The 13,566-nt window shown below is 35.6% G+C and overlaps 1 protein-coding gene across 3 annotated transcripts in view; it reads left to right on the forward strand.

Moving 5' to 3' along the window:
• LOC150081894 (ATP-binding cassette sub-family B member 10, mitochondrial) overlaps nt 1-13,566 on the forward strand; it is a 204,284-nt gene that overhangs the window by 103,215 nt on the left and 87,503 nt on the right. For all 3 annotated transcript variants that reach the window (XM_090379799.1, XM_090379800.1, XM_090379798.1), the window contains 2 exons: nt 1,186-1,321; nt 11,993-12,088. In XM_090379799.1, coding sequence (XP_090235925.1) covers nt 1,186-1,321; nt 11,993-12,088 — 232 coding nt within the window. The remainder of the gene's footprint in view (nt 1-1,185; nt 1,322-11,992; nt 12,089-13,566) is intronic.

The following is a 13,566-nucleotide window of genomic DNA, read 5'->3' on the forward strand; positions in this document are numbered from 1 at the left end:
TAAATTTAAAGTGCTAGTCAAGTTATCAGTGGCAGATATTGTTGGGATATCAGAGACATGGTGTCACACAGATATAAGTAGTGCAGATTTGGAATTTGGGGAGTACAATGTGTACAGATAGGAAGGGAGGAGGGATTATGCTGTTAATTAAGAAAAACAAAATTTAAGGAAGTGCATCCAGTTGACATGGGTAGACAGTGCAGTATTGTGTCAGTTAGGTGTGACATAAGTACTACGAAAGCAAAAATAAGAGTAGGAGTGTGTTATAGGTCTAATGACTCTAATGAGTACAATGAACAGTTGTACAGAGAAATGAAATGGGCCAGTAATTCAGAATGTGTTATAATGGGGGATTTTAACTAACCAGATATTGACTGGAACTTGAGAATTGGTCACTTGTACACTAGCAAGACTTTTGCGGATTTATTGGATGATTGTTTTCTGCAGCAGCATGTTCGAGAGGCAACCAGAGAGTGTAATACTCTTGATCTTGTTATCAGCAGTGATTATTCATGCACTAAGAATTTGCAGATAAAGGAACCACTAGTTTCTTTTTTCTGCACCAGACTTGTTTATGTGGTATGTTTCTCACATTATTATCCATATATTCTAAATGTTTAATGGATTACAGCTCTACATCGTGCATGACCATATCTCTTTCAGACTGTAAAGAAAACTAATAATGAAATTTAAGCAGTAAAGAAATACAGTAAATTTGAGCCGAGTATCTTAGTGTTAATCTAATGTATTTTTGCACCAAGATATTCAAAAAATCTCCCATAATTGTGCATTTCGATGTTCTACATATCATAATGAGGTAAATTTCTCTTATTCTTCAACAAATATTGATATCAACGTAGACCATATTGAGCATCATAGCTCTGTTGTGTACTATCGAATTCATTAGTTGGTTACAATCATATTTCCATTGTTCTTTATCTGGGTCTTGGAAACACCATTTTGGTAAAATATCTAAAGCAAAATGCAAAACATGAACCATCTCAAAATTAAATAAATTTTACCCACAATGTGTAATTTTTTTTATTTTATTTTATTTTTTTTTGTAACGTACCCCTGTTTAATATGAAACTGTATTTTTCTTTTTTAATAGCACAATTATTAGAATTCTGCTTTCTTGTGAATCTTTCTGAAAAATATCAGATTGATAATAACTGTATTTTGCAGGCAGGTCTCAGTGGTAATTTGATAATTTTGTGTGTTCTCTATTATGGTGGCATTATGATGACTGATGCTCATATCACAGTGGGCAATTTATCATCGTTTCTGATGTATGCTGCATATGTTGGAATTTCAATTGGAGGTATAGTAATTCTGTTTCCTTAATTTTGTGAAATTTTAAATTATTTTATTTATGAGGCTATAATAGTGAAGTAAGAAACTAGTGTGAGCAGAGAGGAGTTGGTTAATAAACTACCAGTGTCGTATATCACTTCAGTATCACATATGTGATGACACTCTTTATTCAACATAACATATTGAATGAAGAGTGTATACAATTTAACAGTAATCTAGAGTTTAAATGGAGATGTTTTTAGGTTCTGCATCAATATTAAATGACTCTATTAATTGTCAGCCTTCTGCTCCTGGTATCTGTTCAGCCTTCTTTAAGTACAATCTCTTTGAAATAAGTTTCAAAAAATAGTCTAATAGTTTGTTGATCCAAATTCTAATCTGATCAATATATTAGTATTTGGCAAAAAGATGCATGGAAGAAAAGCATATATAGTACCAAAAAAAAAAACTTTTTTACCCGCTTTATTTGCCCATTCCTCCTATTGATGCACACTACCACCACCACCACCACTTCCAACAGTCAGTTACTCTCTGGCTGAAAGTAAATTCCTGAACATCTATCCTGCAACCATCCCTATCCAGTTTAAACTTGTGGCCACTTGTGTATGTCATAAGAAAGAGTAAGGATAAGATGTCATCAGCATCCTTATTTTAATCAATCCATTTAAAGGCATAAGCACTTGAGTTTAGAGCTCCTTGCAGTTTCCTTGTTCCAGGTACTGCAATTTACACAACTGAAGTCTTTTTTGGTAAGGATACTCTTTAGTGCCCTGACTAATCTTGTTGCTCTTCTCTTCACTTGGGTGCCTCCGTAGTCAGGTGGGCAGGAGCAGCAGTGCGTAGCACACGCTTCTTTTCACTTGTTTCAATAGATTTGCATTCTTCCTTCCTAAAATGATGCTTTCAGACTAAGTCCTCATTTTAATGAGTACCCAAGATATAGCTTGACCATTGCCTTATGCAAGGGAATAATCACCTTTGTCCCTGTTAGTAAAATTCCTGTGTATCATTTACAGAACCCTCTGAGCTGTCCTAGCAGTCTAACTATGCTGCTCAGAGAATTTCTTGCCGGGCTGTATAATTAGTCTTAAGCTTATCATTATCCACCAATGAATTTGTTAACACTCAAATGGCAAGTTATTGCTACCTACCCAAATATAACATTATCAGCACCTTGTGGTGCCTCTGTAGCCAGGTGGGCAGGAGCAGCAGTGCATAGCACACGCTTCTTGATTAGACTGGGGTTCGAGCCCGTGACCACCAAATACAGAGGATGCGGAAAGGTTCAGGGAATGACCACCGCATATCCCCGGAGCAATATGGCCTTAGTTGCTAATCCTCTTAAAAACAAAATAACAAACAAACAAACAAACCAGCACCTTGCATTTATCAATGTTAAATCTCAATTGCTATTTTTTAGTCCAATTTAATTTATCTAGAGCATCTTGAAGTAGCATACCCTGACCATCCCACTTTTGCAGTGTCAACAACTTGGACATCTAACACCAAATCTGTGCTACCCCACTCATAACCTTAGTCCACGAAGACCATTGCTTCTACCAACTTAATCATCTCTTTGTCCATAGGAATGTTAAGTGCTAGGAGAAAGTATTCATAGTATAACTTACACCAAATGTTACATTGCACCAATCAATACAATTATGCTTATGGAATATTGTCATTCTTATCAAGAAGTTCCATTCATGTTTGAGATGACCTTGCATTATTTCTTTAATTTTGAATTGGGTGTACTATGAATTGTAAAATATATGGGTGCTTCAATTTCTTTTTTATTTGTGGAAAAAGTTCATTATCAAGAAAAAAAAACTTGCATGTGTCTGCATACGTGCCATATTTTCCAGACAATAAGATGCATCCATGTTTTAGAAGGCAAATTTTGAGTAGGGGAAAAAAGTATTTTATTGCATATATTTGAAATGGATTTGTAAGTGCTTGCTAAACAAATTTTCAGTGTAGAACAGTCTCGTCACTATCACTACTCTCACACTCATCCATTACTAATGTTTCACTCCGAGCATTTATATTCTTCAGAGTATAGTATATTCCTTGTGCTATCAAGGGCATTAATCAAAATTTCTTGAAAGATGGTAACTGCATCATGTTTTGCTAACTTCTATGAATTGTGCCCTTTCACATACTTGTGAAATTTTTGGTTTCTTCATTCTTCCTCTCAGTTACAAATCTTGATTTGACTCCGCATTACCATTAGTAGAGGCATGTGATGCAAGAAAGCAAGCTTGTGCAGCATCAGCCAAAAAAAAAAAAAAAAAATTTCAATTTCACCCCTCCATTCATTCCAAATACCTGTCCAGCTCAGCCTTAAATTTATTTAGGCTATCAACTTCCACAACAGAGGATGGAAGTCTGTTCCACCAACCAACTACCCGCTGTCTAAAGGCAAACTTCTGCACATCTATCATACATCTGTCTTTCCTCAATTTGAATTTATGCCTTCTCAGGTGATTATTCTGAGCAAGAGGAAAAATCCCATCAGCACTGAGCATGCTCAAACCATTCAAGGCTATATACACCTCAATCAGATCACCTCACAGGTGCCTAGTCTCCAGACATTGTAATTTGCAAAACTTAAGCCTTTCTTCATAAGAGCAACCCTTTGTTCCATTCACTAATCTTGTTGCTCTTCTCTGTACTTGTTCCAACAGCTTTACATCCCTCTTAAAATCAGGCCTCCAGACCTGTATACAGTACTCAAGGTGTGGCGTGACTATTGCCTTATACAAGGGGATAATCACCTCCTTATCCCTGCTAGAAAAATTCCTGAATATCATTGACAAGACACCATGAGCTACTCTTGCAGACCATCTGCACTGCTCAGAAAATTTCATATCTGCCTGCACAATTAACCCCAGGTCCTTTTCGTTCTCTACCACTGTCAGTAAAGTGTAAAGTGTATTTAGGGTCATACGGCACCAGGGGTTTCCCCCATCTCCGCATTGTTTACATTGTGATGGGTGTGCCAGTTTGCTGGAAATGCCAGAGATTTAAAAGTGTATGGATATTGTACATGTGTAGTGTCGTGTACCGTTGTTCATCTGGTCATTTAGCTGCTGGACCCCTACTGAGGCCCAACATTGCCCCACTTTAGGCCCGTGGAGGCAGACCAGGTACACCAGTATTATAATTATTTACTCTGACAGGTCCTGCCACCTAATTTCCTTAGATTTCAGTGGCTAGGACCTATATAAAAAAAAAAAAATGCACATATACGACATGCAAAAATGCATATGCATACAGTTCGCGTGGTGAAGGTGCTAGACCACTGTCAGTAGTACCACAGAGTTCATACATTACTCTGGGGTTCATCATCAGCCATTTTCAATCCACTGCAGGATGAAGGCCTCTCCAGTAACTTTCCAGTTCCTTCTGTTTTGAGCACTGGACATCCATTTACTACCCACAAACTCATGAATTTCATCTATCCATCTCTGCCTTTGTCTTCCAGGTTTTCTTCTAGCTCCTCTTGGATACCATTCTGTTATTTTCTTAGTCCATCTGTCATCATGTCTTCGAGCTATGTGTCCTGCCCAAGACCATTTTAGTTCTTTAGTTTTGATAAGAATGTCCTTTACTTGAGTTTGTTGCCTAATCCATGTGTTTCTCTTCTTATCTAACAGTCTGATTCCCAGTATGATTCGTTCCATTCTTCGCTGTGTAGTTCTCAGCTTCTCTTCCATTCTTTTGGTGAGTGCCCAAGTTTCACTTCCATAAGTCATGGTGGGGAGTATACATTGGTTCATTATTTTACGTTTCAGACAAACTGGGATATTGCTCTTCAGTATGTGACTATATTTCCTGAATGCTATCCATCCAAAATTTATTCTTCTCTTGACTTCCAGCCATTTATCATTATTACAGCTAATAACTTGTCCCAGATAAGTATATGACTCCACCTTTTCAATTACTGCTCCTTCAATCATTATTTCCCTTTCTGTGGCATACTTGTTCATCATTACTTTTGTTTTAGCCATATTCATCTTTAGTCCAAAATCCTTACTAGCTGTGCATAACTGATTAAGCTTTTCCTCTAATTCTTTGGGATCATGGCTTATGACCACAATGTCATCTGCAAATCGTAAATGGTTTAGGTACTCTCCATTCACATTGACTCCTTTCTGCGACCAGTCTAATCTTCTGAAAGCTTCCTCGAGGGCAGCAGTAAACAGCTTCAGAGATATTGTGTCTCCTTGTCGAACTCCTTTCTCAATTTTAAATTTCCTACTGTCTTTGTCTAGTCTAATAAAGGAGGTAGCACTCTCGTATATTTTCTTCAACATCATAATATATGGGGTATCAATGCCTTGTCTTTCCAGTGCCCGAAACATTGCCTTATGCTGTATGGAGTCAAATGCCTTTTCATAATCCAAATGCCAGGCATAATGGTGTTTTATATTCATTTGCTTTCTCCATTAGCTGTGATATTACATGAAGGTGATCCATAGTTGAGAAACCTGTCCTAAAGCCAGCTTGCTCTTTCGGTTGATTCTCATCAAGTATTCTTTCTAATCTGTTAGTAATGACCCTTGTGAACAACTTGTAGATGTGGGATAACAAGCTAATTGGTCTATAATTTCCAATTTCTGATTTATCTCCTTTCTTATGCAGCAAAACTATGATTGCATTATTCCACTGCTTAGGCGTCACACCTTTTCTAATGCACTTTGTGAAGAGCCTTGCCAGTTTTTGTGTTATGTCTCTTCCTCCCAATTTTAACAACTCTACAGTAACTTCATCTTCCCCCGGGGCTTTCTGATTCTTCATTTTCTTCAATGCATGTTCTACCTCATCAGGAAGAATATCGGGTATGTCGTATGTGTTGCTACTTTGCAATCCATGTTCCCCACTGCTGGTATCATTCCCTCGCTCCTTGTATAATTCTCTATAGTAGTCTTCTGCTATTTGAATTATGCCTTCTCTGCTGTTTATAAGTACACCATCGCTATTCTTCAATTTCAGTATCATTTGTCTTTCTGTATTACTGCTCATGGCTGCTGATTTAAATCCTTTGTTTTCCCTTAATGCTTGTTCTACTTTTCTTGTGTTAAATCTTCTTATGTCCTCTCTGAGTCTCTTTCTAATGACTTTGCATAACTCAGTATACTCAATTTTCTCCCTGTCAGTGTTTTTCTTGCTTTTCATTTGTCGTCTTTGGTTCATCATGACAAGTGTTTCTTGACTAATTTTTTCTTCTTTGGATTTCTTTTGCCCTATAGGTTTCTTGGGCTTTATCACTTTCAAAAAGTTGTAATATTCCTCGTCGATATCTTGGTCCTCAGCAGTCTGCAGAAGCTCATACTTGTTCTTAAGTTCCAGTACACACTGGTTTTTCTCCTCTTCTGTTATCTCAAAGACCTTTGTATTATTTACTCGAGTCAGTTTTTTTCTTTCCTTTCCTACATCTATATCAAGTGTACATCTTACCATTCTGTGATCACTTCCAACATTTACCTTATTCAGGACGGTAACATCATTCACAATATATCTTCTGTTAGTGAGGATGTAGTCGATTTCATTAGTAGTTAATCCATTTGGACTCTTCCATGTCCACTTTCTGGTCACCCTTTTCTTGAAAAAAGTGTTCATTACTGACAGTCCTTGAGATTCTGCAAATTCCACAAGTCTTTCACCTCCTTCATTTCTTTCACCAATTCCAAAATTTCCTATAGTTCCCCTTTCTGCGCTGTTTTGTCTTTTTCCAACCTTAGCATTGAAGTCTCCCATAATAATAGTGTAGTGGGTTTTCTGCTCATCTAGAAGACTCTCAATTTCGGTGTACATTTCATCAACCTCTTCATCATCATGGCTCGATGTTGGTGCATAAATCATTATAATCTTTAGCTTGTATCTCTTAGAAATCTTGAGTATTAGTCTTGACACTCTTGGTGTTACTGCTTCCCATATGTAGTACTTTACATTTGTCAATGTTAAACTTCATTTGCCACCTCTCAGCCCATCTGCTCAACTTTTCCAGATCCTGTTGCAGCAGCACTCTGTCATTAGTATCATTAATAACCCTGCCAACCTTCGTATCGTCTGCAAACTTGGACATTAAGCTTGATATGCCATCAACAATATCATTTATAAATACAGAAAACAACAATGGACCCAACACTGAACCCTGAGGAACTCCACTAATAACATTAGTACATGATGAGCAGTGTCCATTGATTGCCACTCTCTGTCTTCTCCCACTCAACCATCCCTTGATCCATTGCAGCAATTTGCCTCCAATGCCACACTGCTCCAATTTGTTCAGCAGTCTTCCATGTGCAACAGTATCAAAAGCCTTTCTAAGATCCAAATATATGATATCAAAGTTATTCCCTGCATCCAGTTCCTTTGTGACCACATCATAATATCCACTAAATTTGGTCAGGCAAGACTTTCCCTTAACAAAACCATGCTGTGTCCGAGCTATAACTGAAGTCTTGTCTAGATGATCCTGCAGTGCTTCTTTAACCAGTGCCTCCATTAATTTTCCTGAAACAGAAGTTAAACTAACAGGTCTATAATTACGTGTGTTGCCCTTTGATCCTCCTTTGTGAATTGTGGTCACATTTGCACATCTCCAGTCCATGGGTACCTCCCCCTGAGTCCAAAGAAGCTCTCATAATTATGACTAAGGGTTTGCTTACTTCCTTTGCTGCCTCCTTTAATATAACTGGATAGATCCCATACACCCGGGGTGCCTTTTTTATGTTTATCTTCAACAATTTCTCTTCCACTTTACTCTCAGTTATTACAAAATCATCTAGCTCACCGCCAGAGTTTAATTCACCTCTGGCATTCCCCTCCCTAAATAACTCCTCATGTGTGAATGTAGATGCAAAATACTCATTAAGTTTGTTAGCCACCTGAGCAGGATCATCAACAGTTGAACCATCAGAATCCAGTGGACCAATCTGATTTATCCCTTTCCTTCTAGAGTTTACATAGGTAAAGAACTCTTTGTTGTTTTTCTTTGCATCTTTTGCCAATGATTTCTCATAATCTGCCTTTGCCTGCCTAATCGCCTTTGTGACTTGGTTAGAGACCAGCTTATATATATCATAGGCTTCCATGCCACCCATTAATTTATATGTATCCCATGCATTTTTCTTCTCTGCCATATGTCTCATTAGTTCATGTGACATCCATTTAGGCCTAAACCTTGAACAATATTTCTTAGTTGGTATGTAAAGCCTAGTAGCTTCCAAGATAAATTCTTTGAATGCTTCCCATTTTGAATTTGCTCTTGGTAACATCATCAGTTGATCCGACCGTATAGAATTTAAATACTGTCTCAGACCACCGTTCATGTAGATGCAAAATACTCATTTAGTTTGTTAGCCACCTGAGCAGGATCATCAACAGTTAAACCATCAGTATCCAGTGGCTTTTGCAAAACCCTTCACTTTACTCCTGATGGTAGTTACCTCTATGAGTAAATCCCACTTCAGCACACTGTGATCACTCCCACCTAGTGGTTCCTTTATCTACAGATTCTTAATGCATGAAGAAATCACTACTGATAATCAGATTAAGAATATTACTCCCTCTGGTTGCCTCCCGAATATGCTAACAATCATAATAATATGAAAACAATCATCCAATAAATTCACAAAGTTCTTGCCAGAATGTGAGTGACCAACCCACAGGTTCTAGTCAATATCTGGGAAATTAAAATCCCCCATTATAAGACTCTCTGATTTACTGGCCCACTCTATTTCCCTGTACAGTTTCTTATTATACTCATCAGAGTCATTAGGCCTATAATACATTCCTACTCTCAATTTTGATCTCCCAGTGCTTATGTCACACCAAACTGACTCGACACTGCCCTGTCCATCGATGTCGACTGGCTTCACTTCCTTGGATTTTATGTTTTTCTTAACTAATAGCATAACCCCTTCTTCCTGCCTATCCTGTCTATCCTTTATGTACACATTGTACTCCCCAAATTCCAGTTTTGCATTCCTTATATCTGTGTGACACCTCATCTCTGATATCTCAACAATATCTGCCTTTGATGTTTTGAGCAATACCTCAAAATTCATCAAATTTATTTACCAAACTCCTAGCATTGGTGTATACACAAGTATACATGCACCTGTTCCTATTCTTAGCTACTGTAACACAACCCATGTGTTTACTTGTACCGCAATGACTCCCAGCAGTCTCTGAAATCCCCTGCATCTTGTTTTCTAGGATGCTGCTCATTCCAATAGAAGCAGTGCAAGAATCACTTTCACCTCTGCCAGTGGCTACTGTTAATCTGTTAGTCCTTGTATCAGCAAATATTCTTGCACCCTTTCTATTTAAGTGTATCCTATCCCCGTAGAAGCAGTCTCTCCTGTTAACAGGAGAGACTTGCACTTTAAAAAATTTATTAATTGAGATTTTGAATAGCTGCTAGCTAAGACTTCATAGAGTTATGTGTAACTTGATGTCTAATTTGATAAATAGCAACCAACATTTTGTTGCTTCCATTACTTGTGATCTGAAATGGTCACACATTAATAAATAAAAAAAAAAGTTAGCTTTTTCAGGCCACCATGTTTTGACCATACTTTCTCTAGCCATGGCCAGAGATAATGTGCTGCATACATCTAATATACCAATTGGATCATAAGATGCATGGGAATTTTGGGCATCATTTTCAAAAAAAAAAAAAGTGCAGTTTATGGTTTAGAAAATGCAGTATATTAGATTCTATATGAATGGAGTTCCCTAAATATGCTAGGAGTTCCCCAAAATTTTGAGTGAATATTGTGTTTTTGTATTCTCATCCTTTCTTATGTGAAAATAATAACAAAGCTTTAAGAAACAATTCATTTTATTTAAGAGTTCAGATATTTATAAACCTAGTGGGAGAGGAAAAGCAAGTAACTTTGAATTGTAAACAAATGTTACATTGTGAAATATGAAAATTTGTAGTGTGGCAGTGCCCTGCCACTCTTTGACTTTTCAAATAGTTGCAATATGAGTTGAAAGGGACCTAACAGGGTTTTGTACTCACTCTGGGAAAACCATAAAAATCACTTCAAAAACCATAAGTAAAAATTTGTTTATTTAGAAAGGTAGAAAATATTTCATTTTTTTAAAATCATTGATTAACAAGTGAACACAGGGTTGTTATTTTAGAGAGGCATTGATAGTTTCAGTAATGTTGAACCTGTGTGTGGTTAACCTGTGAATCCATTGTTGAGCCCATCTGTGGTTAACCTGTGAACAGATCTGTGTATTGAAACACTGAGTCCTGAACCAATTAAAAAATAAACCCAGCAGAAATAGTACTACAAACAAAAGCCATTTAATAACCTGAGAAGATCCCAAAGAAAGTCTTGACACAATCTAGAACCCAACCCTGAAACCTGGAGATCTATACTTAATTGTAGCTAATCAGTATTTAATTCTTGTCAATACTGTATTCAAGCATATGTAGTTGTAACTATGTTTCTATATATAGTAATTATTTATAGAAATAGCTGTCACTTTTTGGTTTGGTATTTTTTGTGATACTTATAAACTGAATCTCAGAGTATGCATATTAATGTCCACATACATTAACTTAGGGCCATAGCCAGCTCATAGCATGAAAGGTTTTGGTCACTGTTTGGTGTATGTTATCTTTTTTATTCAATTCATCACTAGGTTGTCAAGTGTTGCAGTAATGGGTTGCTTCTGCGACTTGTGAATGACAGTAACTAAAACAGCTATAAGAAACCATACACTAAATAATGGCAATTATATTTCCTGAAAAGTAACAGTTGTTTTTTGTGTTAATCTAAATTAACATAAGAACTTCATAGCCTTTCTTATTTATATAACACATTCTTATTATTCATAAACATATGTTTTTTTTTAATACCTTGCTTATACCTTGCTTGTTAATACATTAATAACTATAAATGAATAACCTGAAAACTTTAATGATAAAAAAGGGCATGTTATAATGGCATTAACACCTGATAATGAAATATCACAATTGATTCCCATATGTGTCTTTGAAAAAATTTCTAGTCAATTTTGAGTGAGTTAATCCCAGTTGTGTTTGTAAGTCTGGAATTTCTCTAATTTCCCTCTCACACCTATAAATGGGAGCCACTGTATACATACAGACTTCAACAACTACATATACCAAATATTTCAGAATTGCATGGGAAAATGTAGGAGCATATTCTAACTAAAAATAAGGGAATAAAAGTTCCTAAAAACATATGTCTCAAAAGTCTTTATTTCCAAGATATTAATCATAAATTACAAAACTGTGTAAAATGGACTTTAAACAGTAAGAAATGTACATACTAACATTGCCATGGGAAGTGTTGTTCTACTACATGAATCATATCAATTACACACTTGTGAGTAACCAGTTTGTGGATTACATACTAACAATGTCAACATGTCTGTTATTTGAGTTTTACTTTGTCACGGCACCTGTAGCTTACCAGCTGAAACTGAAAAAATCCTGTGCTCATTTTATCAGAAACAAGGGTAAGAATAAAAATTAAACTGTCTGTACAGGAGGTTTCATTGGAAATACTTATTTTATAATTATTAATTAGCAACATCATATTTCATCATCAGATCATTACAGTTTATATTTTAATATTGAATATTTTGCTAAAAGGTCTTTAATTAATTTTACTCTTTTCAGGTCTTAGTTCATTTTATGCTGAATTAATGCGTGCATTAGGTGCCTCATCAAAGCTCTGGGAAATAATTGACCGTCATCCAGATATACCAATACAAGGTAAATAATATTATTTTTACTAAACTTTTTGTTATTTTTTGAATTACTATATTGTAATTTTTGATAATTTGTTACTTCTCAGTAGCAAGTGAAAGAAATGTCTTCTTTTCTAAAAATGCTCATTGCTACAGAATCATTTGCTACTCATTTTTTCTTAGAAAAATTATAATAATAATATATTTTAAAAATCCTTATTAGAAATATTTTATTTGCTTCTAATGCATTCACTGAATGATATCTTCTTATGCAAGCTTTAAACTTGGGAAATACTGACTTGTAAAGATCTACCTTGCTTTCTGAATAAAGATATTTTTATTAATTTTTACTATATAACTGAATTAATTTACAATACATTTATAGGGTAGTATGATTTTGGTTCATTCATCAATGGCTGTTAACAAATAAAAGAGTAAACTAAATTAATAGGTACCTATACACATCTGTGCTATTTGAAATAAAGACTGTGAGTAGATGTTAGAAGGTTCCTTTTGTGTGGGTTAGAGGGCAGTAATTCATGGGATTTTGATCTAAATTTCAAGTTAAATTTAAATTTAGGTCAGTATCCCACCAGTTATTACCTATTTCCCTAAATTATAGTTAAATTTAAATTTAGTGCAATAGGTAATAGGTTCTTATCCCATGTATCATTGACCATCTAATGTATTTTTGAAAGGCATCTGAATACAGTGAATATCAACACAAAGAATATTTCAGCACTTACTCACAATCTTTATTACAGCCGGCAGCAGTAGCATTGTAACACAGGCCCTAACAACAGGATTTCAATAGGTAATAAAGAAAATAGTAACAGTTAGTTTAGTTTAATTTACTTTCCCTTTTTTGTTTAATAGGCATTGTTGAAGGAACTAAAATCAACTCCAACCTTGTAAATTTATCATCAAACAAATCTGTTATACACTACGGGTGTACCGGTCACTATGATACAGGGGGTCCTTGTTATCCGAGGATAATTGGCTCCAGAAAATTCCACTTAAAACGGGAACCAAATTTTCGTAATGTGTATTATGTACTTGTACATAGTAAAACATGGATTGAAGGAACTGAAAAATGAGACAATTATTTTATTACGCATTTTTTATTATAATATGTTGAACAATATAGGATTAACTAAAGTTTATTGAAGTTACACTATTTTTCAGTTTTATGAATAAAGAATGAATCCAGAGTTGTTTGGCTTTTTTTTGTCTATTATTTCAGATAAAATTGTGTCTTACAATTTAGTTATTTTAACTTTTGCTGCACAATCATGAAGAGGGTCATTCTCACAAAAATATTCTAGTGCTTGGTCAATTTTCTGAATGACTTCCTTTAATTCTTTAATTTTCAAATCCTCATAACTGCAGGGACTCAGATAATGAATATTCTGATACCATGGGCCCCCTGTAGTAGAAATCAATTCTTGTAGACTATTACCCTTCCATTTATTTCCATGCTATCCTATTTGTTCTCAAGCAAGG

Source organism: Mastigoproctus giganteus, chromosome 8 (assembly GCF_048544385.1).
Source record: "Mastigoproctus giganteus isolate SK-2022 chromosome 8, ASM4854438v1, whole genome shotgun sequence".
NCBI classification, from domain to species: Eukaryota; Metazoa; Arthropoda; class Arachnida; order Uropygi; family Thelyphonidae; genus Mastigoproctus; species Mastigoproctus giganteus.